Raw genomic sequence first — 24,159 nt, forward strand, 5'->3', positions numbered from 1 at the left:
CTTTTCTTCTTTTCCCTTCACGTAACAGCTCAACTGCGCCTTAGTTAACATTAACGATGTGAATTATTTTTCGAAAAAAAGAAAACCAATTGTGCTTTTTCGCAAGTAGGAGGAAAGTCACTTTTACCGCAGCTGCAAGTATGCCATTTTTGCATGAACATGGAATATTTTTTTTTTTTTTTTTTTTTTGTTCATATTTTTTTTGTTCATATTTTTTTTGTTCATATTTTTTTTGTTCATTTTTTTTGTTCACTTTTTTTTTTTTGGCTAACTGGCATAGGATAGCTGTAACTATCCTTTTCCTGCTTCTTCAGCGCGGTCCCTATTGTGTGCCGCATTTCGTTTTGCAGCTCTTCTTCAAGCTTACTTCCCTGGTGAGTGCCCCTTCCGATGAAGCGGCGTTGGTTTTGACGAGGCGGGTGAGGATTGCGCACATGGGTAGGTACGCAAATGGAACATACGCACATATGCTTATTTCCAAATGGAGGGGAGTCCAAAGGAGGAGTGCACCTGCAGGGGGATAAATTGTAACCCCAAAGGGAATGATTCACTGGTTGGTAGAAAGAGAGCCAACGTGGCACTCCGTTTGGATTGCCATTGAGCTAGCCCTTAAGCAACCTTTGAATGTGTTCCCCCAAATGGGACGAATGCAAAATGGGCAGCTGTTCAGTTGTGCAATTGTGTAACATTTGGAGGGTGAATAAAAAACTCATAAAATGAAACGGCAGAGAAGAGGAAACAAATTGGGTGCCACCCACGGGTATTTTTCTCTGCCACATTATAGCGGATCGGTTAAACTGTTCAACAAACTACAACGTTGGAGCGTCTGCCCTGTAACTCCATTGGGAGGCACCTTAAATGGAGTCCAACGTAGCAGTGTGCTCCCTTCGCGTGTGCACAACGGAGAGAAAAACAAAGGGGCTTTGCGAACAATGCGGGGGTAGGCCCCCCCTTACACTTGCAGCCAAAACGCACACGTAACATTTTTGCACTCGCTGTGAGGGAACTTCGAAGGATGGAAAGAGGTGTAAATGCCTGGGTGACCGATCGGCAGTCTTCCCACTCACAGCCAATTCGCCTCTCAAACAGCAGAGCTGCTTGAGGTGTGTAAAACGATAGAGGAGAGAGAGTCTCCTTCCCCCGGGCGCACAGACATGTTAGGAAAATCAACGCAAAAAGTAGTTCTCCCGTTTGGTCATTTTTTCTCACTTTTTCTCGCCTTATCAGCTTTACCGGCGGGGGCTTCCATACATTTGTCACTTCAGTAAGGTGAAGCTCTCCGTAGATGTCTCTTTTTTTTGTTTTTTTTTTTTTTTGCGCGTTTTGTCTCGCGCAGTGTGGAAAAGCGAATAGCAGCAAAAATGGGGGGAAATAAAAAGAGGGAGATACCTACGGTCACGTGGGTAGGTACGTACTGCCCTTCGTTTTTTCCACCGTGCAGGGACTTACCCATCCGCTAAGCACAACGTTGGGGTGTTTTATATAGGGTACTTCCCCACGCTGCTTTATTTCAGTCTGCTGATCGCATGAACCCCAGTGAGGCGTCTGTCTAACGTCTCTTCACTCCTCGCCTCCCACAGCAAGTGACGCCACAAGATGCACCATGACGCGTTGCAATTCGTGTCCCGACTTTCAGTACATCAGCGAGAATGTTCTGTGCCTCTTGCAAGGCAGTTGTATTTGTCTGCATAACCTTGTGAACAATGAGCGGAAGTTTTTGTTCATTTCGTGCTGTGAGCCCCTTGGGGAAGTTCGCTTCGAGTTGGCGGCGGGCCAGGGGGGAGGGGGCGGTCAAACGGACGGGAAAAGGAACGACCAAACGGACGGGAAAAGGAACGACCAAACGGACGGGGAAAGGGACAGCCAAACGGACGGCCAAAAGAACGACGGCGCGGACAACGTGGGGGGCAGGTACAGCCCACACCCGGTGAGGAAAATCTCCTGCAGTGAAAAGGAGCATGCCATGGCAGTGGTCATACGTAGAGCCTCCGGCGATTTGCTGTGCTACCTCGTATTTGATGAAGCGAATGGGTTAAACTCCTTCGAGGTGCGCTTAACACACAGCGTTGGAGAAGCCATAAAAGACGTAACCCTGGGGGATGGCCAAGTCTACCTGCTGCTAAAGAGGCGCCGCGGGTCCCCCCTGCAGGAAGGAGCTCCATCCAAAGGGGATAACACGGGGGGGTTAAGCGGCAATTTGGGTGGCAAGCTACACGGCAAGCTACGCTGCGATCCCCCCTTTGACGCGGACTACCTCATCTGCGCCCTCAAGCTGGCCAGCAACAAAAAAGAACCCCCAGAAGTGATCGCCACGCACAAGTCCCCATCGAAATTTAAAAAAATGGTGGTGTGCCCCTACGATGGGAAGAAAATCATGTTGCTGTCAAAGAGGAGCGTCTTCTTTGTAGCCACCTCAAATGAGCAGCCCTCAAAAGAAAACGTGCGCATCGTGGAGAGGGAACTCCTCCTGAACAGTCCCATCGTAGCAGCCTCGTGGCTAGACTTCCACGTCTTCACCATCTGCCTCTCCAACAATGAGCTCCTTTTTTTTGACCTGTCCACCGATTCGAGGCACCTGCCCCGGCTGAGGTGCCACAACAGCTACTCGAGAATCTGCTCCATCTTTTACCACTCCGAGCACCTCTTCGTCGCGTTCGCCACGAAGGAAATTGTCTGCTTCCGCGTGAACTACGGCGCGCTGCCCCCGGCGGCCTTTCGCCAGGTGGTGCGCATAAGCGGTGGCATGGCTACTCGGTGGTGTGGCTACTCAGCGGTGGCCTATCGCCGCTATGTAGCTAACTAGCCAACTCGCCAACGCGCCAACACGCTAACTTCCTAACTTCCTAACTGTGCACCCCTCGCCAGGTAACCCCCGTCGAAGACAACTACGTGAGCACCAAGTGCTTGTTTCAAAGGAGAAAGGCGAGCCGGAAGGGGGAGCACCCCTCAACGGGAGAGAAGCCCTCAACGGGAGAAAAGCCCTCAACGGGAGAGAAGCCCTCAACGGGAGAAAAGCCCTCGATGGAGGAGCACCCCTCGATGGAGGCGGCGAAGGGAAACGGACCTGTCAACAACAGGAGGAAGCCCCCCAAGAAGTGCAGTAGAACCACCTTCGAATCTATTTTACACGAAATTAAAAATGTAGAAAATAAAATGAATGACAAAGGGTTTGAGTTGTTAGAGGAGTCGGAGGGGGAAGGGAGGGTGGATGATGAGCAGGCGTGGGATACCGCGGCCTTCGCTGAGTGCATCGCGGGTGGGAGCTCGATGGATGGCTGCCCCAATTCCTGGGACGATTACACCAGTTGGCGTTCCTCTGGGGAGGATGATCCCACCAACGAGGGAACCCCCTCCAAAAGAACACACCGAAAGAAAGACCTCTCCCAGATGCGGAAGAAACGGAAGGCCAACTTTGCTAAGCTACACTATGATGAGGACAACCTTACACATATCTTTACCCCCATCTCGGTTGTTAATTTTGAAAAATACATAACGCACAGGATAAGTACCTTCTCCCTGCACAGAGGGAATCTACTCATTCAGCTGGAGAATGGACTCTCATACTACACCACAACTTTTAACAAAAAAAAAATGACTCCAGATGAGGACTCTAGCTTCTATCTTTGTGGCCATACTGCCCTACACAAAATAAAGGACCTTAAAGTGTGTAGAGGCAAACAGCTATTCACTTTGGACGAGGCTAGGATGCTCAAGTGCTACTCTCTCGTAGACAACGAATTGAATATCGTCTATACTGGCAGGGGAGTAACCTGGTTTGAGGTCCTTTCCTTGATGGGGGATTGCAACTGCTTGTTCGTGGCCCTCACGGATGGCTCCTTTTTTTTTATTGACCTAATGAGCTGCAAGATTTTGCTCCACGGGGGGGGGAGACGCGAGAGAAGAGAACGAAGCAGACGAAGTGGTGGAGGCGGACGAAGCGATGGCCGCCACGGACGGCGGTGCATCGAGGGCGGCGTCTTCAACAAGGTGAACGAGCACATCTTCAACGGCTACTTCAAGGTGTCCGGGGCGCTGCTCTTCTTCTTCCTCATTCACTCCGTGTCGCACCAGAAGCTCTTCATTTACTTCCTGCATGAGGTGCGGATAGGCCGACTGCTCGCGCGGGTTTGCGCTGATGGGAGCGGTGATCAACGCGGTGACGAGCGCGGCGGGGCGGCCCCACTGCTGCTCAGCCTCTCAACGTACAGGCGTGTCGACCTGGATAGCGGCCCCCAACGCGACTATGCCTGCCTCTTGACCGCCACCGGGGACCTACGCCGCTTCTACCTCCTCTTCGTGCAACTGACCAAGAAGGAGACCATTCTCATGAGGAAGAAAAACTGGGACACCAACGTGCGAGTCTTCTACTGGAAGGTGCCCCACAAGGATGTCGTGTATGGGAAGGTCATTGGCAATTACCTAGTCCTCGTCGACTTCCACTTGAATGTTCGTTTTTTTTACATGAACAAAGTCCCATTTGGGGAATCTTCCATAGGGGACTCAAACGGGGTTGCCTCCGTCCTGGTGGGGAAGAAGGGGTCCTTCCTCAGAAGGTTGAAACAGGCCAAGGGGAGTAGACGTGAAGGTGTGCCTGGCCCAAATGATGAGGAAAATGCCTTCGAAGAATTCATTTTGAAGCGACGCAGAAGGAGGAAGGCGTTTCACCCAGATGGGGTCAACAAAGATTTAGAGACTCAGTCAAATGAACCACCAAATGGAGAGGACCAATCCTCAGGTGCTCGTCTATTTCGGCTGCACATAGGGGAAGGAGACCTACACATTAACCTCAGTCATATGGGTAGAGCCCAGTTTATTAACGAACGGATGGAACAGGATGATAGACACATCTGCAGCTTCAACATTGTTACGGACTCGAACACGGTGGTTACCTTCTCCTTTGACAGTGATGCATACCCATTGGCGATGGTGAAGGGGCCTGAGGTGCAGGCCTCCCCTATGAGAGGAACGGAAAGGATCAACTTCTTCCACCCAGTGGACATGAAGAGTGGAACGTACGATTTGTTCTTGACCAAGGGGAGGCACCTCCACCTGGGGGGTGGCCACGAAGGAGGCGGCCAGGAAGGGGGCAACCGCGAACAAGGCAACCGCGAACAAGGCAACCGCGAACAAGGCAACCGCGAACAAGGCAACCGCGAAGGAGGAAACTGCGAACCAGGCGAGCCACTTCAAAACAACCAGGAGGGTGGAGGTCATCCCACCCCCCGCGCAGCAATCAATGGGGAAGCCCCCCTCGAACTAATCTGCCAAAAGGACGTCGACCCAACTGTGCAAGCCACCTTGGCCAAGCTAAGAGAGGGGGCCGCCTACCCAAGTGACGTGAATTTTCTTTTGAGGCAACCCAGTGTGGTGTTCCTGAAAGTGTACAGCAGCGCCCTGAGGAAGCGCCTGCGCGACAAGCGGGGGAAGAGTTTCCAGGAGAGGGTGTCAATTGAGTGGGGCGTGCCGAGTGGCGCTACGAAGGAGGTTCGCGCTGGTGGCGATAAGGTTGCGTCTTCCGGTGCGGCCACTTCAGCGGATTTTCCGATTTCTATCGCCGCACCCGCCGCTTTAGCCGCTCCCGCCGGCTTACCGCACCGCACGAACTTCTTCTTCGACAACGAAACGACCATCTTCACCTTCCTGAACGAAAACGAGTACCGCCTGCCCCTGGAAGAGTGCCTAGCCAACTGCAAAAATAAATTATATTTGAGTGCCCTGCACGCGAAGAGGAAGGAGGAAAGAGCGCAAATGGAGAAACTCCGAAGCCAACTGAGGGAACTAATCACCCAAAACGAAAACAGCAGCAATAGTACCAAATTAGACAGAAAAGTTTTCTTCTTTGACAAAAAAATTATTAACGAGTCAGAAATTTTAATCAATAAATATGAACAAATAAAAAAAAAATTTGAAAAAAAAAAGCTAGCCAAAGAGCAAATAATAAAAAAGCTAGAAAAAAAATGCTCCCCTCTTTCGCAAGTTGACTTTCTCTTCGGATTGAACACAAACGCGTATGTGACCAATGCGTTTAAAAGAAGCAATTATCATCATTCGTCCCCCATTAGGGAGAAAATAAAATTTCTGCGCTTTCTTCAAATTAAAGAATCCGAGTTTTTGCAAAATGTAGAAAAAAATAATGTCCTTTGCTTTTTAAAAACGACAAAAGATTACATAGATCGATACACGGAAGACTTTTCTTGCCTCTTCCTTTCGCACTACTATCCCTACGCAAACATGAATTTGAATTATCTGTACGCCAACTTGTTCGGCTCCTCCTTCTCGGCCGGCGGGGTGGACAGCGTGCAGTGGAACTACCTCCTCTACTTCCCCTGCGAGTTGTTCACGAACGCGCGGAAGCGCCTGCAGTGCTTCGTGCTGCAGATGCTGATCGAGCAGGTGGGCGGCGCGGAGCGGTACAGAGCGGCGCGGAGAGGCACACCCCGTTGCGTCGACTTCCCCAGTTGCGTCGATTGCCCCCGTCGCTTCGCCTCTTCCTCCTCGTCCACCGCTCCTCCCCACACCGCTTCTCCCCACACCGCTCCTCCCCACACCGCTTCTCCACAGCAAAAGGCCAAATTCCGCAGCCACTTCCTCGCCCTGAAGCAGGAAAAGCAAAACTACGTAGAGGAAATCAACTTGGTCACCAACAAACTGAAGCTCTCCCTGGAAGCCACGGACAAATATTTCAGCCACCCCTACTCTCACGCCATCGACCCTGGCCTCTACAACAGGGGAGCATTAAAAGGAGTGAAGGGGGACGCCCTCCCCGTTTCGAACAAATTCGATCCTGACGCGCTGCTCAAAATGCACCTGCACAAGCTCAAGGTGGAGAGTCAAACGGGGGATGCCTTTGACGAACGTGAAAAAGGGGACCTAACTGTGAAAGCGCAAAAGAAGGGGGACCATTTGGGGATGGGACCCGGGTTAGGAGGGTGAGCAGAGGGTAGGCAGGTTCTCACAAAAAGGGGGCCACAAAAAGGGGGCCACAAAAAGGGGGCCACAAAAAGGGGGCCACAAAAAGGGGGCCACAAAAAGGAGGCCACAAAAAGGAGGCCACATATAGGGGGTGTCCCCCAACACACACAAACACATCATGCTTGTGCCTTCTACAAATGGTGTGTTCGCAACTTGGCTGTCTTACCCAACTGGCTTCTTTGCCTCCCCCGAAGCGAACCGGAGGCGGATAAGGAGCCCCCCAAAGATGCAACCCCTCGCGGTGACGAAGCGGACCCAGAGAGTTTGGAGATCCACGAGAAGAAGAAAAGTGATGTGAGAAATGCCCTGTCCGATGTGAAGAGCTACATGTAAGGGGGGTTCTACATGTGTTTTTCTTTCCAGTGGGGTGGGTACCTCTGGAGAGGTGAAGCGGTGCTGCGTCTGCACATCTCCCCATTGTGGGGCCCACCCGTCTCGCCATGCGCCCCTTCCTGCAGCTATCAAATCTCAGACCAGTGCGAGGAGTTCAATGAGAAGTTAAAGCAGTTGCGGAAGAAGAAGTAAGGCCGCAGGGGGGAAAAAAAAGAAAAAAAAAAGGAAAAAAAAAAAAAAGAAAAACATCTTCAGCTTCCTTCTCGGAGGAACCCCTTCCGAAGTGAAACCAATCACCGAGGCAAAACGGGCCTCTTGTGTAGTTCCCCCTCCCCTCCGACGCATTCGCTCCACTGGCTCCACCTACGCCGACCCCCCCCCCCCCCCCCCCTACCAGATATAACATACAGAAGCTGATCAAGCTGCACGAGCTGTACTGCATTGCCATTTACGCCACGTTAATAAATGAAGAGAGGAAGGAAGAAGCTCTCCTTCAAATTGAGAAGAAGAGGACTGCAGTTGAGCGGCACTTATCGCAACTCGAAGAATCGATGAGACAATTAGATGTGCTACAGGTGGGTTTATTCTACGTGGAGATGGAGTGGTCACTCCCAGGACAACTCCCTGGTGGGTGGGTGTGTCTTCCCAGGCAGAGTTGTAAAATCGGCCGCTTTTTTTTTTTCGCGGGCGTTTTGCACACCGCGGTGAAATTTTTATGCCCTCAGGTTGATGAGCAGTCCCTACGGGAAGAGAAGAAGCGCCTGCTGGAGGTAGAGACAGGGGGGAACTGCCTCCCCCAAGGGAAGCCGAGCTAGTTATGCACCCACTTTTCCGCCAATTGCTCCACCCACTTTTCCGCCAATCGCTCCACCCACTTTTCCGCCAATTGCTCCACCCACTTTTCCGCCAATCGCTCCGCCCACTTCTCCCCCACCGCAGAAGCACAAACGGAATTTGGCCCTGAGCGAGCTGCTAACAAAGAAGAAGCAAAAGTTCGAGAAGAGGTTCCTCCACGAGTGCATCAACTTCGACGTCCTCATCGAGCAGAAATATGAAAACGTAAGGGGGGAGCGGCGGAAGGGGACGCGGTGGAAGGGGGGGCCCCTAATCACCCCGAGGCAGTAGTCACCCCGATGTAGTAGTCACCCCGGTCCAGTTGCTCACCCTGTTAAGCTCCATCTCCCCTCGTTCTTCTCGGCCGAATGCCCACCGGTGTGCCCCCCCCTCCTCCAGGTCATCGGATTCGACTTCGACTCCAGGAAGAATTTATTTATAAAAAAAAAAATAATCCAAAAGCATATTGCGGACACGAATCAAATTATCCAGGAGAACTTCGAGTTGAGAAGGAGCATCCGGGTAATGCCAGGGGGAGGTTCTTTATGAGGGGCGGTCCTTTATGAGTGGCATTACACCGATTTGTTTCCTTTGTTGTGCCGGCCTACTACCTCACTGAGTGGTCTCCCCCCCCTCCCGCAGAAACTGAAGCACGAAATTCGAAGAAACAAAATAAAAAAAGACTACCTGAACTTCTCACTCATGGACATAGAGGAAGGAGTCGACGACGTCAAGTACCTCAAGCAGAACTGCGAGTTTCTCTTCAGCGATATAAGTAAGTGACGAGTCGCTGGGGGGGGCGAACTGTAGAGCGTCTAACTTTCTGCAGACGTGCTTCTGCTCCTTTTTACGATTGGCATAGGGCCCCACGGTGGTGGTCCGCAGTGGTGGGGGTTACTATTATTTTATTTTTTTTTTCATTTATTTATTTATTTTTTTTTTTTTTTTCCCACAGACAACGTGATCAGCTCACTGGAGGCGAAGAAACAAAACAGGAAACTCATTTTTCAAATGTCGGAGCAGAAGATGCGCGAGCAGATTAGCAGCGTGGACGCGAAGATTTCGGCGATCGTAAGCGAGGAGCTGCGCGCACTGCTACTGCTCTGCGCAGATTCGCCCCTCCACCGATGCAGCTCTGCACAGATTCGCCACTCCACCGATGCAGCTCTGCACAGATTCGCCACTCCACCGCTTCACCACTTCACCGCTTCTTCCCTCCACCGCTTCACCACTTCACCGCTTCTTCCCTCCACCGCTTCTCCCCTTCCCCCCCGTAGAAATCCGAGAACGTCGTGTTGGAGGCCAACATGCAGAGCCTGCTAAAGGAGATTAGCCAAATGGGCAAGGCGGCAAAGGGAGAAGTAGGAGACGCGGCCAACCTACTCGACACGCAGGGAAGCTTGGGAGATGACGATGCTGCCAGCGCGAGGATGTCCTTCAAATGTCCCGATGCAGATGTAGAGGGAGAGATCGACCAAGAAAAGGAACCCAACTGCGCGGAGGAACAAAACCGCGACCGCGCAGATAAGCAGACCCCGGACCAGGCAGCACCTCCCGAAAAAAAAAAAAAAAAAAAACTGCCCACCAGGGATATCCACGAAAAGAGCGCCCTGCTGCGGAAAAAATATAAGTGAAGGAAATGCGCACCGGGGGAGAGGCCTCACGCGTGTGTATATGCCGACACGATCACATGTGTGTGGTTTTTTTTTTTTTTTTTCCCTTGTTTTACTGCTTCGGGGGAGGGAAACGTAGCCAGTGAGTGGCATACCCGTACGTGGCATACCCACACGTAGCGCACCCGCAATGGTCCTTCCACACGGTGTCCCATTTGGCTAATTTCTCTCCCCACGAACCTCAAAAAAAAAATAAAGAAAAGGGACTTTCCCCTTTTGTCAAGCGTTTTTTCCCCCCCTGATTTTTTACATGCCATATAGATAGCTTTTAAATTATTTTAATTCCCAAAAGGGACTCGCATATTTTTTTTTTTTTTTTTTTTTGAGAATCTGCAACTCTTTGTGGGACTCTCCACGAGAAGGCCCACGTTGGCGCCACCGCGACGGAGGCGGTAGGTTGGCTGCCTGATCTGGGCCACCCCAGGAAGAAAATGCGCCAAGGTTGCGAGGACTAAAAAGAAAGAGGCATGTAGAAAGTCTTCGAGAATTGATTGGAAGCTCTCCCACCTCTCACCGTTGGTCGCTTGAACGCACAAAATTGAACGCAGCAAAGGGGGGAGTCGCCAAATGAGTAACCCCCCCTTGGGAGACGCGAACAGGGTATCTCCTTCTTGCGCCTCCCCCCCGGACGCCATGAAAGACGACATCAAGAGTTCGTTGGAGGCCGAGAGGGAGAAGGAGCAGGGGAACGCCTTCTTTTCCCAGGGGGACTATGAGGTGAGGTTCCATCGCAAGGGGGGTAGCAGCATACTGCCCATACAGCGCGTCCGCTACTCCAACGTATTGAGCAGATTTAGCACATTGAGCGCCGTGAGCGCTGTGACCTTTCCCGCCTTCCCTCGCAGCTGGCCATATTCCACTACACCAGGAGCATCAACTACCGGCCCAAGTGCTCCATCCTGTACACGAATCGGTCCTTGGCCTATTTCAAGTAGGGACGGAGCGGCATAAGGAGAAAGAGAGGGATGGAAAGAGAGAGAGATGGAGAGAGAGGGGGGAGGAGGTATTCCGGCCCACCCGAGAGACGTATGCCAGCGTGAGCAGCACGTCCGCATGGCATGTCTAAGACATTGATGCACTCCTTTATTGGCCGCTTTCCCCTTCCCCCTTTCCCCCTTCCTTTTCACCGCGTTCGACAGGATCGGGTCCTTCCAGGAGAGCCTCGAAGACGCCCTCAAGGCCAAGGAGCTAGACAGAGACAACCTCAAAAGCTACTACCGCATTTGCGAAGCGTACAGTGCGCTCAAGGACGAGGAGAACTACAGGAAGTATGAGCGACTGTACAGGGAGAAGCGGAGCAGCCAAGGGGCACAAACGAAGAGAGGCGAGGAGACGACTGCTAGGAAAGGAACAGATGGTGACTTCCCCACGAGTGGGAGTCCACTCGGGAAGGGAACCACCCAAGGAATGACCCAGCAGAGGAGCATCAAACAGAGCGACGAGCTGATGCACCTGGGCGAAACGGACCACACGAACAGATTCGTCTTCATGAATCAACCAGAGATAAACGACGGAATGTCCAATTTCGCTTTTGAAAAAAAAAGTTACAGAAATAATTTCCTCATAGAGGAAGTGTACGACTTTGACGTGAACAGGAGGGGGAAGGGACCGACCAATGGAGCCCCGCATGGCGGCGCGTATGGCGGAGCGCCGAAAAGGAAAGAAGGCAACACTTCTCACAGCGCTGCTCGTGCCGATGGGGACTCCCAGAAGAAACCCCCAGTGAGCCAAGCCGATCTACTGGACGATGTGGAACTGTTTCTAAACAACTTGGCAGACATATGCATGCACCCCCTCCCTTTCATTTCTGTTCCCATTGAAAGGGAAACGAAAAAAGGAAAAGCTGGCAGTTACCATAATGCCAATGTGAAGACTTTGAAAGGGAAAGCAGACGAGCTTTTCGCGGAGAGGAAATTCGAAGCTGCCCTGGAACTGTACAACGAGGTTATTCGCGAGCACGACAGGTACGGAGGGCATATGTGTGGAGTGCCCCGTGAAACGCATCGAGGGGGTCGCCCCCTACGTTCACACTGTCGCGTGAACACAATCGTTTCCACGCCGCTTGCACACCGCTTCCACACCGCCGCTTTACGCCGCCTCCCCGCAGCGAACGCGGAATATACTACTGCACAGCGCTGAGCAACAGAAGCGCCTGCCACGTCGAAATGAAGAAGATCCGGAGCGCCCTCTGCGATGTGAGCAACACGCTGAGTATCCTCTTTTCATTTTTCCAAGCACATAGAGAGGATATAAAGCGCGCCAGCAGTGCAGCATCCCCCTCCTCCGGTGCACACGAAGAGGCGGCAGCATTTCTTCCAACAGATTTGGAGCTTTATAAAGACCCCAAGGGAATCTACTCCCAGGCGCATAAATTGGTAATAAAGCTACTCTTCAGATATGTGAAACATTCACACCAGTATAGAAAAAATGGGTTCAGGGTTCCGTCCCTCCTTCAGGTAAAGGAGACAGCTGCATGGCTCGTGTGGGTTCGCATCTGTAAAATATACTTGCACTGCATCCACGCTGCACTGCGTTCACGCTGCTCTACCGTAATGTTATTTCTGTTCGAACCACTCACAGGTGGACACCCTCAGACGCATGAAGGGGATCGGCTACGTAAACGCGGAAGAGCTCGAGCGGGTGAGAAACGCAGTCTACGCGCAGCTATAACTTCGCCCTGTTGTTATAGACTTCCTCTGCGTATTGCTCCAGACAGGCGTAGTCCACGTCCTTTAGCCATTCGTGTTTCTGCGAGGGGGAGAAAAGGGGGGGAGCACGGAGGTGCAGTTTGGTTAACAGGGCAAAGTGCACACAGTGCGCAGAAATAAAAACCACTTGCTATGCCCCCTTATGGTGCCCTCAAACAACGCCCCTTTTTTTTGTGTTCCTTACGAGCGCCGCTCCCGACGTGGGTCTCTCCCCCGGATCCCTCCTCAAAAGACTCTTCAAAAAATCGACGTCCGCGCTTAACAAACTGGGGCCACAGGAAGGCACCTGTTTTTTCGTGTACTCATTTAAAAAATAATTTCTGTCGAGGGGATACTGCACGTGGCTCCTGCCTATGTCTCGGAATAGCTGAAGCAGGGACTCCTTCTGGGCGAACGGGAGAACGCGGTAGAACAGGGCGTAGAGGGAGATGCCCAGGCTCCATATGTCTGCCTTCTCTCCGGAGTGGCTCTTCCCGCTGGAGAAGAACTCGGGCGGCATGAATTCGTAGGTGCCCTGCGGGGGGCGCGGTTAGAGAGGCGGTTATCATTGGATCGTTGGGGGGGCGGTTATCATTAGATCGTTGGGGAGGCGGTTCGCATGGGACAGCTCACTAGTTCGCTGGCTTGCCTCACCTTGGTGCCGCGTATCATCCCGTTGGCCATGTACTGGGACTCGCCAAAGTCGCCCAACTTGACGGCGCCGCCCCGGCTCCAAAAAATGTTCGACGGCTTCACATCCCGATGGCATATGTTCTTCTCCGTGTGGATGTACACGAACGATTTTAAGATACTCTTAGCTACACACTTAACAACAGGGAGGGGAACAAACCATGGCTCCTCCTTCCGTAGAACAAAAAAAATGCCATCGTACTGGAGTATCCCCTCATTCTCCATGTAACTATTCACAAGATAAATTTCGTCATCATTTGCTATGATTTCGTCGCAGGTCAGGCAGTAATCATTTTTAATGTCTGCCAGAATTTCTAATTCGTTTTTTAAATCGTCGTATTTGGAACGCACCACCACTTGGGTGCAGTGGCTGCTCTTGTGAAACTCCCTCTGTTTCAGTAGCGCCCTTTTTTGGTACTTTTTTATCGCGTAAAGGTTTCCCCCCCGCTCGCATAAAATTACCTTGCTGAGTTTGTCTGTGGAGGGGGGGAGTGAGCAGTTAGAAGGGTGGTGGGTGGATAGGTAGCGGGGTGACCAGGTAGCTAAGTGGCCAGGTATAGCTACGTGGCGATGTGACGGGGCAAGAAAGAAAGGCACCATTAAGGAGGGCTAAAAAATGAGTCGATAAGAATTGCACCCCACACAGGCATATGTGCAGTGCATTTGGCTGTTCTTCCTCCCCGCCGCAAATTTTTTTTTTTTTTTGCCAAAATTGGGGACACCTTTACGCGCAATTGTTTCTTTTCCTCCTCTTACGAGTGGACTACTGCTCCGTTTTGCTCCTCCTCACGCTCACTCACCTTCCTTGACCGTGCGCACAACGCGGTAATCGTTCACGAAGCACTGGCCGCCCTTCTCTTTCTTCTCCAGCGGAGTGACTTTATCGTGCCGCCTCAGAATCTCCCGCATGTCGCCCTAGCACAGCGCAGTGTAAAATAATGTGACAATTTGCAGCCTACCGTGGAGTATCAAACGGTGGTTCAACTGGAAACGATACGACACGCTGTGCCCCTGCCTTTGTAGGAACAACCGGCAGGGGAACAACGCACACACGTATTTCTCAAAGTTGGGGCGACTGAAGTGTATGAACGGTCAGGCGAAAAATGGTAAATTTTTAGCTAAAAAAAAAAATAAAATAAAAAAAAAAAAGCTTTAACAAATAGCTAGCCAGGATTAACCTCCCACGAATAAGCAGTTACATATTCCCCCCCTTTTGCTTCCCCTTTTGGCGTATTATGGCTGTGCCGAAAAAAAGAAGAAGCTTAAGTAAATGTAGAAAAAGAAGAAACACAATTTTTTTTGACAAACTCGTCGGGAATTGGCTAAAACGGAGGGAGTGGTGAGTCAAGCGCGGCTTCACTTTGTTTTTTTTTCATATCATTTTGTTTTACTTTATTTTATTATTTTTTTTTTGCCCGTCTGCTCTTTGCACACGCGGCGTGGCGCAATGCCGGAACGTCCTATGAACAGTTGCGGACTGTGAAAGGGAATGAAAAGGACACATGAAAGAACTCCTCTATGATGCGATCATGTGGATGGGGCGTCCCCCCTGGCGGATAACCCACGGGGGGGAGGAGCACACGCAATATGTGCATACTTGAGCAAGTGTGTATTCTTTAAGCGGTTGATGTTAATGCTGATGTTAATGTTACTGTTAATGTTAATCTTTTTTTTTTTTTTTTTTTCCCCCTTTGGAACCCCCTCTTGCCAGGTTTTTCAGGGGCGAGTACCAAAAGGAAATTTTACCCATACAGCAGGAACCGCAATTGTTTAAATTCCCCGGATTCTGGCCAAACAAGTAGAAAAAAAAGAGAGAAAAAAAAAAAAAAAAAAATTATTGTGGGGGGAGTCCACACCAGTTGTAAACACCCCAAAAAGGTGTTGCATGAAAACGAAACCGACGCAGCAGCGGTCGCGACTTACCCATGTGCCGATTCGCCCCCCTCGCAGATTCGTCCACCAAGTGTCCTCTCAAATTAAAAAAATCGTCAAGTAGTAAACGACGCAGGGGAAGACGAAGTCACCTCACGTTTGGGAAAAAGCAAATATTGCAAAGGGGCAGAACCTCCCCACCGTTGCGACTGGACAGTGACACCCGTGCGGAGAATACTCACCTCCAGATGAACACCTCCAACATGAAATTGGCCAGACAGCTTTCCCTTTTTAGTCAGAGGAGATTTTTGGGAAATACCGTTAGGGGGCCCCAACCAAAGGAGGTACGCACAGCGGAACGTGGCAAAAGAGAAGAAAAAAAAAAAGAAAAAAAAAAAGAAAAAAAAAAAGAAAAAAAAGAAAGAAGAAAAATTATTAACTGAATGGCGTCTCTGTGGGCAACTGCACCTTCCACCCCAAAGGGTGCCCTCTCGGGGAGATTCCCCCAATGTCGCCCTCGCGCATCCTCACCCGCTCAGCACCAACCCCGTCGCTTTTCACCCCCGTCTCTTTTCAACCCCGTCGCTTTTCAACCCCGTCTCTTTTCAACCCCGTCGCTTTTCAACCCCGTCTCTTTTCAACCCCGTCGCTTTTCAACCCCGTCGCTTTTCAACCCCTTCTCAACAGATCGCCAAAAACGCAGAATACGCAATGGACCTCCTCCACAAAAAGTCGTACACCTACCAGGACTTCAAGCAGCAGTGTGAGTCGCTACGGATATTTGTCTACTTCGGATTGGTGGGGGTGTTGTCGGTGGACCTTTTAATAAACCCCTTGAAGTCTTCCTACTGGGATCGCTTTTCCCCCCTGAACATGTTCATACGTTTTTTCCGCTTTTTCAAGAACGGCGAGGATGACATTTTCCGGCACAACGGGAGCGCCTCCTACGAGCAGTTCGTGCGGCTCCTTCGGTAGGCGCTTGGGCGGAGCAGGTGGGCCGACCACCACGGCTAACCAGCACGGCTAACCAGCATGGCTAAGCAGCTTCGCTTTTCACTCCAGCCGCCCACCTTCCCAACTGGCAACTTCCAACTTGCCCCCTCCTGAACGATGCAGTTTGGCGAACTTTTAAAAAAACAAGTGAAAAATCAAATGGGCGCAAAGACCAGCTGCGTTCGGGCGTCGCTCTGTTGCGGCGGCACTGCGACGCGGAGGAGTTTATGAATAGGTGGATTACGAAATGGGGGCAGAAAAAAAGGAAAAAAAAGGAAAGAAATAAGAACAAAAAAGTGAAAAAAAAAGTAAAAAAAAAGTAAAAAAAAATGATAAATGAAAGGTGAACACAAAGAGGGCTAATGCAATGGCAGCTACATTTTCCAGCTTTGGCCACTCGTCCCCATGGGGTCTGTGTGAGATGCGCGGGACCCATAGGAGGAGGGGCTACGCGGAGGGGCTACGCGGAGGGGCCACGTGGAGGAGCTACGTATGGGCGTATTCAAAAGGCAGTCGGGGGAATTTAAAAATTTCGGGCCGCAGAATGGAAGGAGAGGGGGCACGGGCGGCTCAACACCACCACGTGCGTAGTAAAAATGGGCAGTGGTTGCATCGTGCTTCGCTCCATCAGCTTGGTTCGCTCCGCTTCGCTACGTTTCGTTTCACTTCTTACTTTATGTGCGTTTCCCTCCGGCTGCACTCCACACTGTGATGTGGAGGAGTCCCCATTGCGAAGCTGTGCGAGGTGCAAAAGTGGGAACCACCCGATACCGTTGCGTGTTAGCGTTCGAAGCAAACAAGGGACTTTGGCCCCCTTCGTGCCATTCGCACGGAGAGCACTGCCCCAGTTATACTTCCTCCTCTGCTACGCCTTTCGATGCATCCCTTCGACTGGGAGGAGGGGATCCCCCCACACGGCAGACACTCCAGGGAAACGCCTAATTGAGAGTTCCCCCATCTGTGTGGACTGCCAAAACCGGAGGAGCCCTGCTGCCAATAAACCACACTCGCCGCGGAACCTTTGCAAAATGGATGTGACGTTCCAGTTGGGGCTCTCCACCGGTGAGTTCTAGGCAGGTTATAGGTCTCTTCCAAACCGCCCCCAGTGCTCGCTTCCTTTTGGAGCAAAGCCATTCGGGGTGGTAGCATAAATTAAAAAGGGAGTGGTCTTCTCTCACACCAATCACCCCCAAGAGGTATATGACCACTGCCCATCACCCCTGTCCTGTTTTGCCTGCCCAACCCGATACATCTACGTAGAATCTTCTTCTTTTTTTTAGAATGTGTTAACTAGCGCTTCTCGTATGATTTTCTTCTTTTCGCCAGTCAGGTTTTTTGGAAAGATGATGTCAAATTCGACGATGAGATCTCCCTTGGTGTTGGGCATCTTGGAAGAAGGCATGCCTTCTTTGGAAACAACTTTTTTAGTTTTTGGAGTGACGATTTCGTCCACTCGGACGTTTATGTCCCTGTTATCTAGCGACTTCACAATGAACTGGAAGCCAGTTAGAGCTTTGTCCAGTGGTACGGGGCACTTGTATATTAAATTGTTCGAATCGCGCACAAATCTGTCGTGTGTTTTTGTTTTCACTTTAAAAACCAAATCTCCTGGTTGACTCATTGGGGATAATTGGTCTCCTTCTCCATAGAAAGTTATTTTGGTTCCGTCCTTCCAGCCTGCCTTCACATCTATGGTGACGTAATTGTCGTCTTCGTAGCTCTTAGAACCCATGAACCTCTTGCGGGTGATTTTTAGCTTCTTCTTGCACCCGCTGTAGAGCTCCTCCAGGGTCAGCGCGAGCGGCACTTCGAAGGTCGCCGGTTTGCTGCTGTAGTTGTTATTTACGTCTGCAGGGGGGGTGGGGGGGGGGAAGTTAACGTGAAGGAGGCAATTCACACGACGGGGGAACACTCTGCACATGCACAGCGTAGGAGCCGCCCCCACAGGCACCTACTTGTAGACGTGGAGGGCCTGGCCTTCCGAGACGTCATATTGACGAACGTGGAAAAGGGGGAAAAGTCATCGTCGAAGCCGGACGAAAAGGAGAAATGGCCGTCGGAGCCGAAGATACGACTGAAGAGCTCCGAAGGGTCCACACCGCTATAAACGTAGGTATTCCCACCCGTGGGGGCGGAACCCTTGAGTCCCTCCTCCCCATAGGCATCATAAATTTTTCTTTTCTCCTCATCAGACAGGACATCATACGCCTCCGCGATGTTTTTAAATTTCTCCTCTGCTTCCTTTTTCGACTTCACATCTTTATGCTTGTCCGGGTGCCACATCATGGCTAGCTTCCTGTACGCCTTCTTCAGATCATTGGTCGTGCAATCTTTGCTCACCCCCAGAATGGAATAGTAATCCTGCGTGGGGGGGAAGCGGTGGTGATGGTAGCAGTGGTAATGGTGGTGGCAGTGGTAGTGGTAGTGGTAGTGGTAGTGGTAGTGGTGGTGGCAGTAGGAACCTAATTCGGCTTCCTTCCTATGCAAGGGAAGAGGCCTCCATTTTAGCTCTCACTAATCTGCGTGGCTATGAAAGGGGGAGAGACCAACACACATATGCACCGCTGCGGACGTGTAACTCCTCTAGCTAAGCGGCTCACCTTTCCCATTTTGCGATGACATAAAAAAAAGGGGTTAAGTTCGGGTCTCCTTCTTGGGGGGGGCGGGGGCCTCCTCAAGCTTCACCTTCACAATTGAATTCGAGCCCTCCACGGAGTGGAAGGAGTGGCACAAGGGAGCGGCACAAAGGAGTGACACAAAGGAGTGGCACAAGGGAGCATCACAAAGGAGTGGCACAAAGGAGCATCACAAGGGAGCACCACAAAGGAACATCACAAAGTGACACAAACAGCAAACGAAAAGTGAGAAAGTAGAATGGGTTCACTTAAAATCGTCGCGAAAGCTTTTCCAAAATTTTTCCCTTTTAGGATTGAAGTTTTACCCAAATGGAAAAAAAAAAAAAAAAAAAAAAAAAAAAAAAATTCCCCTTAACAAAAAAACGGGACGCATGAAATTAAAAAGAAAAAAAAAGGCCCTTTAGCAAAAAAACGGGAATGTTGGATGGGCATGCATTCACGCATCAGCCATGCGTATGTGCCAATCCGTTTTCGCCAGGGAATACTTATATAGCCGCGGGTTAGTACACGCTCCTGGGAGCCCGCGCACGGGGCATGGCATAGTACCGTGCGCATGTAAGAAAGGCACGTGCGGCTTGCACTTAATCCCGTCGCGTGGATTCTGGGGCGGGAGGGCCACCAACCGGTCCGCCCCTCCATCCGTCCATCTACGCAGCTTTGCACTGGTCCCCGCGCGGGGCCCTCGTTTCTGCGGTGCCTGCCTCGTACCCCACCTACATAAGTACGATGCGCACGTTCGTACACTCTGGGAGTTTGTTTTTCCCCCCGCGGAAGCCTCACGTGTAGGCTTGGATGGCATACGCTTCGCCCAGTAGGCACCTCTTTGGCGCCTATTTTGACCGTTTTTCCTACCCCTTTGCTGTGCTTCCCAGATGGGCGTCCATCCGCCGAATTGCATTCCCCCAGTGGGGATTCCCCAATCGCAGTTAAACAGTGAATGGCTTTTGGGAGGAGAGGCGTCAACGGACGTTGCCCCTCACTGAGGTTGGGCCTAACCCAAGTTTGCACAGTGAAGCGGTGGCTTCTCCATTGCGAGGGAGCATTTGCTCAGCGTTCGGAAGGCGCAACTACGTGTGCGTAGGACGACATGTAAGCAGACGAGTGGTAACGCGAGGGGGAAGCCAAAAAGGAGGCACAAAAAAGGAGGCATAAAAAGGGGGTAAGAATGTTCCCTCAAAATGGGGCCAAAACGTAGGTTCACAAAGTGGCCACTTCGCATTCGCACAAGGTGACCACTTCGCATTTGCAAAAGGAGACCACTTCGCACTTGCTTAAGGTGACCCTTCCCTGTTGGCCCCCTACGTTTGAGGCGGGCGGCAAGGATCGAAGCGATGGTGCCAGTGAGAAGGGGATCTCGTCCCGTGGCGAAAGCTGCGTTACGCTTGCAAAAAAGGGGCAAAAAAAAGCGGCATGATAAGGGATACGGGAGGCAGTATACGGGAGGCAGTATACGGGAGACAGGCGCAGGACTGCTGCCGCACCCCCTTGCTGCCCCCCCCACGCGGCTTCTACGGAATCAAGCGCACAACCGAGTCGTCCACAACCGTTTGATACTTATCTGTGGAGTGAAACAGACACTGCTTCTTCATGTTCTGGGTGAGGCCCCGAATCGCGTCGCTTCTAAGGTAGGCCTCATAGGAGTCTCTGTTCTTCCAAAGCCTCAGCTGAAGGTAGCTGAGGGGGGAGCTGTCCAAATGGATTGCCTTAAAAAGCTTTGTGTATTCATACCCTTTGCTCTTGAACGAGTGGATGTTCAGCTGGTTGTAACTCATTTCAAAATTTTTTATGTTCTTCTGGTCAACTATAAATTCATCCACGTAAATCAAATCCGCATACATGCCCTTCCCCTTCTTCTTGCTTACATACTCTAGGGTGCCATAAGCATATCCGCAGAAGCAGCCGACGAACACCCACACGAAGTTCCGGTGGCCTATGCTGGATGTCCTGTACCAGAGGGCGAACCGCTGTGTGCTCTGCTTCAGCAAGGTTAGGTAGTCCCACGGCCGCATCGTGCCCTTTTCTTCGCTCGGCTTCGTTAGAAGCAGGGAACAGGGGGTAGAAACGTGCGCATATAATATATCCTATGACTACCACCGCGTGGGTGTTTCCCTTTTTTCTTCATCTGGTTTTCCCTTGGGCGGGATAATGTATCTGGCCGGGATGAGTCTCTTAACAACGTGGTCCCCGTTCGGGCTGTTCCTCTTGGGGGCTCTCCTTTCACAAGGTTGTAACTTGCGCAGAATTGGCATCTTTTTTTTTTTTTTTTTTTTTACCCCTCTTCCGCTTAGCATGCCGGGCTGCCTCTCAGGTGTAATTGCGGTGCATCAGTTCCCTTCCCCCATCGCAGTCACCGCAAATGTAGGGGCAATTTTTTGCGAAGGTGTCCCTTGGCTAGCCCCCCCCAAATTTGACACACAGCGGAGCGTCGCTTTTTCCCCCCACCTGAATCAGTGCTGAAGTGGTGACTACAATATGGAGTTTTTTTTTTTTTTTCTTTTTCTTCAAAATTTTTATGTAAAGTTTTGGAAAGCCCAGTGGCGAGAGCACACCGTGGGGGAGATTACCCCGACGGGATCCCCACCCCAACCCCTGACAGACGCATCGCGCGCGCCACTCGTGTGCAGAGCCGCTTTTATGGAGTTGTCCTCAGCGCGGACGTAACGTTGGGGTGCAAACAAAAAAAAAAAAAAAAAAGAAAAAAAAAAGAAAGCAGGGAAGAAGGAGAGGACGGGCGGAAGAACTGACCACTTGCATAACAGAATAATACTCACTTCTACATATGTGCTGCCCCGTTGCTGGGCAGGCAACTGGGGTGGTCCCCCGCGTGCTCCCCATCTGATGGCGCTCCCTTACATGGCGACGAATTCGAGAAGGATCTCCCCCCGGTTCTTTTTAAAGTGGCGAAATGACCAATTGGGGTTAGGTCCCTGGGAGAGGGTGCGAAGTGAGGGAACGCTTCCTACACAAGGCGGCCTATGTGAGCGTTCTTCCCGGTGTGCCGCCCCTCTCCTCGCAGCTTCGCGTCCGCTCCTTCGTGCACACCACCACCACAAAATAAAAGCAGCAACAGAAGCAGTAACAACCGCAGCAACAGCAGCGGCAACACCACAACGCACTGCCGCGCAGGGGGACGCTGCTCATCCCTAAGTTGGCACCCCCAGGGGAACACACGCCGGGTTGGTAAGCGGTACGTGGCATTACTGCAGAGGGAGGCGGGGCTCCTGCGCGAGGTCCCCTTTCGTAAGAGCTCTCCTCTGGTGAAGGCCACAACTGAGTTATTCGTGAGGGACTAATCTAGGGGGGTAGAAGTGCACCTTTTGTGCCATTTCGCTTCGGTTTGCCTCCCTTTGGGATGGTCTCCCCTCGTCGAGTGGCTAACCTACTCGGAGTGCCCTTCTGGGCGAACCTCTGGTCCTGCTTCTTGACCTCCTTCTTGGCCTCCTTCTGGTCCTACCTCTGGTCCTCCCTCCGGCGCGCCGGTGATAAGGACGGCGCAGTTGAGCCTCTCCTGGAAGGGGACGCGGAAGTGCGCGCTCTGGTGTTTAAAGCGGCGGTGCATTTTGAAGAAGTCCCTCATGGAGATTTCCTTAGAGCCGATGGTTTTCTTATAAGGGAGGAGCATCCCCAAGTCCCACAAATCAAACTGCTGGTGCTGTAGAAGCTTGGCCAGAGCACACAGCTGAATGGTGCCAGCAGAATTCTTCCTCTGGAATCCTGTGAGGCTGGTGTAAATCGAACCCACGGTGCATCCAATCTCTCCTGCGGCTAAGAAGTCGTCACACCATACCTCCACCGAATGCATGCGTACATTCTTATAGGTAATTTTTTTTTCAAAAATTTTTTTAAATTCCTTTTGCACAAATGGGTAGAGCCAATTCTGCCCATGCTTTTCCACAATGCCTTGGAGGACCCCATCGAAATCTCTGTCCACGGTGATGTAGTAACCTCTGCATTTTTTTTTTACCTTCCTAGAAATGTGTATTTCACTAGGGTGCATACAGGACCTAACGTAGTGTATTTTGGGGATGAGCAGGCACTCTTTCACCACCTTCGTTTGATTATGTTCTAATTTACATACCTTCTGTTTGCTCGCCACGGGGATGAACCCCTCGTACAGCAGCTGGCAGATGAACAGACCATCACAGTGGACACACCAGGTATTTTCGTGCTCATAATTTTCCGCAATCAGGATGTCTACGATTTTTTTTATATTGTGAAAGGGAGTCAGTAGGGGGTAGAAATTAAGGCAGTTGTTATTCTTCATTAGGCTGTATATTTTGGCTAGGGACTCCGGGTCTTCCTTTGAGAGGCGCTCGATGATTCGGTTAATGTTCACGTCGTCGTCCAGGTGGCTTGGCTTGGCCTCCCCCGGGTTGGTTTCGACATCCCCTTGGTTGGTTTCGACATCCCCTTGGTGGGCTTCTCCATCCCCTTGGTTGGCTTCTACCCCCCCTTGGTGGGCTTCCACCACCCCATTGTGGGCTTCTCCTTCGTTGGCTTCTACCCCCCCTTGGTGGGCCTCCACCACCCCATGGTGTTCCTCCTGCGCGGGGCACTCCCCCTTCTGCTCGCTCCCCGCGCCCTCCACTTTGGCGCCGCTACTCCCCAGACTATCGCAGGTACTCATTATTCTGCGGAGAGTTCGCCTCTCTTTTTTTCTTCTTTTTCTTCTTTCTCTTCTCTTTTTTTTCCTTTCTCTTTTTCGTCGCCGATCGGGGGATCACTCTTTCTCCCTACCGTTTTGTACACCTATACGTATACACATGTGCGTGTGGGGGGGAGGGGTCCGGCACGCCTCGCTTGGGTGTCATCAGAGGGGCGGAGGGGGAAAATAGCGAGAGAGGGGAACCAAGCGAGGGGGAAGAGAAAAGGAGGGAAAAACGAAAAAAAAATGAGAAAGAGGAAAAAATTGAAAAAAAAATGAAAAAAATCAAAAAAAGATTAACGAAATGAAAGAAAGATTAACGAAATGGCCTACCTAGCACATCAACGCAGGGTATATTTTCTCGTTTGGGTTTTTTTTTATTTTTTTTTATTTTTTATTTTTTCGCCCTGGCGCTCCGTTTCGCGCCTCGCATGTGCCCCTTTACCGTAGGTGCACTGGCGTGGGGGTCGGTGGGCTCTCCCCCACCCGCAAGTCGCTAAGCGGAGAGGCGACTGCAGTTACACGTGGAGCGGCGCGAAACGGCGTTAAGTCACCTGTGCGAACTGCCCCAAGAGGACACCTTTCCTCTTCGTGGGAGGTGAAGAAGAAAAAAAAAAAAAAAGATAACCCCAAACGGTCGAAGTTATTCCACCAGATTGCACAGCCCGTATGCACCTTCCTCGTGGGCTTACGCGGAGGGGGTCCGTCTGTGGTCTCCCCCGTCCGGACAGAAAAGGGGGAGCGGAGAAGTTCGCAGTTGCGGTGAAGCGAAGCGTGAAAAGGGGACGCGAAAAAAGGGGGGCGCGAAAAAAGGAGGACTCCAA

The 24,159-nt window shown here is 51.3% G+C and overlaps 7 protein-coding genes across 7 annotated transcripts, besides 15 other annotated features; 3 read left to right on the plus strand and 4 right to left on the minus strand.

The window, feature by feature from the left end:
- Nucleotides 1-1,302: 1,302 nt before the first annotated feature.
- Nucleotides 1,303-1,326: a microsatellite.
- On the plus strand, nucleotides 1,317-9,773 carry PVX_002855 (hypothetical protein, conserved; the record flags this gene model as incomplete). The annotated part of the gene is made up of 11 exons (XM_001612860.1): nucleotides 1,317-2,671; nucleotides 2,866-6,393; nucleotides 6,562-6,929; nucleotides 7,167-7,301; nucleotides 7,431-7,493; nucleotides 7,703-7,880; nucleotides 8,245-8,364; nucleotides 8,539-8,661; nucleotides 8,782-8,914; nucleotides 9,095-9,210; nucleotides 9,417-9,773. The coding sequence occupies exons 1-11, from the start codon at nucleotides 1,604-1,606 to the stop codon at nucleotides 9,771-9,773; spliced, it is 6,189 nt and encodes a 2,062-aa protein (XP_001612910.1). The 5' UTR covers nucleotides 1,317-1,603.
- Nucleotides 1,796-1,907: a microsatellite.
- Nucleotides 7,521-7,561: a microsatellite.
- Nucleotides 9,053-9,097: a microsatellite.
- Nucleotides 9,707-9,726: a microsatellite.
- Nucleotides 9,774-10,125: 352 nt separating the features above from the next.
- Nucleotides 10,126-10,146: a microsatellite.
- Nucleotides 10,147-10,445: 299 nt separating this feature from the next.
- On the plus strand, nucleotides 10,446-12,414 carry PVX_002860 (hypothetical protein, conserved; the record flags this gene model as incomplete). The annotated part of the gene is made up of 5 exons (XM_001612861.1): nucleotides 10,446-10,529; nucleotides 10,658-10,743; nucleotides 10,952-11,776; nucleotides 11,920-12,243; nucleotides 12,393-12,414. The coding sequence occupies 5 exons, from the start codon at nucleotides 10,446-10,448 to the stop codon at nucleotides 12,412-12,414; spliced, it is 1,341 nt and encodes a 446-aa protein (XP_001612911.1).
- A 62-nt stretch (nucleotides 12,415-12,476) lies between these two features.
- Nucleotides 12,477-14,098, minus strand: PVX_002865 (serine/threonine protein kinase, putative; the record flags this gene model as incomplete). Its single annotated transcript, XM_001612862.1, has 4 exons — nucleotides 12,477-12,560; nucleotides 12,705-13,034; nucleotides 13,133-13,665; nucleotides 13,990-14,098. 4 exons carry the CDS (start codon nucleotides 14,096-14,098, stop codon nucleotides 12,477-12,479), a joined length of 1,056 nt encoding a protein of 351 aa, XP_001612912.1.
- A 221-nt stretch (nucleotides 14,099-14,319) lies between these two features.
- Nucleotides 14,320-14,348: a microsatellite.
- Nucleotides 14,349-15,001: 653 nt separating this feature from the next.
- Nucleotides 15,002-15,033: a microsatellite.
- Nucleotides 15,034-15,309: 276 nt separating this feature from the next.
- On the plus strand, nucleotides 15,310-16,036 carry PVX_002870 (hypothetical protein, conserved; the record flags this gene model as incomplete). The annotated part of the gene is made up of 2 exons (XM_001612863.1): nucleotides 15,310-15,405; nucleotides 15,749-16,036. The coding sequence occupies 2 exons, from the start codon at nucleotides 15,310-15,312 to the stop codon at nucleotides 16,034-16,036; spliced, it is 384 nt and encodes a 127-aa protein (XP_001612913.1).
- Nucleotides 15,437-15,503: a microsatellite.
- A 664-nt stretch (nucleotides 16,037-16,700) lies between the features above and the next one.
- Nucleotides 16,701-16,733: a microsatellite.
- Nucleotides 16,734-17,154: 421 nt separating this feature from the next.
- On the minus strand, nucleotides 17,155-18,663 carry PVX_002875 (heat shock protein, putative; the record flags this gene model as incomplete). Its single annotated transcript, XM_001612864.1, has 3 exons — nucleotides 17,155-17,902; nucleotides 18,010-18,415; nucleotides 18,655-18,663. 3 exons carry the CDS (start codon nucleotides 18,661-18,663, stop codon nucleotides 17,331-17,333), a joined length of 987 nt encoding a protein of 328 aa, XP_001612914.1. The 3' UTR covers nucleotides 17,155-17,330.
- Nucleotides 18,443-18,516: a microsatellite.
- A 350-nt stretch (nucleotides 18,664-19,013) lies between the features above and the next one.
- Nucleotides 19,014-19,045: a microsatellite.
- A 1,043-nt stretch (nucleotides 19,046-20,088) lies between these two features.
- On the minus strand, nucleotides 20,089-20,928 carry PVX_002880 (hypothetical protein, conserved). The gene has a single exon (XM_001612865.1). It carries the CDS (start codon nucleotides 20,697-20,699, stop codon nucleotides 20,199-20,201), a length of 501 nt encoding a protein of 166 aa, XP_001612915.1. The 5' UTR covers nucleotides 20,700-20,928; the 3' UTR covers nucleotides 20,089-20,198.
- A 22-nt stretch (nucleotides 20,929-20,950) lies between these two features.
- Nucleotides 20,951-20,971: a microsatellite.
- A 401-nt stretch (nucleotides 20,972-21,372) lies between these two features.
- Nucleotides 21,373-21,409: a microsatellite.
- Nucleotides 21,410-22,069: 660 nt separating this feature from the next.
- On the minus strand, nucleotides 22,070-23,317 carry PVX_002885 (Leu/Phe-tRNA protein transferase, putative; the record flags this gene model as incomplete). Its single annotated transcript, XM_001612866.1, has 1 exon — nucleotides 22,070-23,317. The coding sequence occupies one exon, from the start codon at nucleotides 23,315-23,317 to the stop codon at nucleotides 22,070-22,072; it is 1,248 nt and encodes a 415-aa protein (XP_001612916.1).
- A 398-nt stretch (nucleotides 23,318-23,715) lies between these two features.
- Nucleotides 23,716-23,748: a microsatellite.
- The last annotated feature ends 411 nt before the right edge of the window (nucleotides 23,749-24,159 follow it).

This window comes from Plasmodium vivax, chromosome 4 (genome assembly GCF_000002415.2).
Source record: "Plasmodium vivax chromosome 4, whole genome shotgun sequence".
NCBI classification, from domain to species: domain Eukaryota; phylum Apicomplexa; class Aconoidasida; order Haemosporida; family Plasmodiidae; genus Plasmodium; species Plasmodium vivax.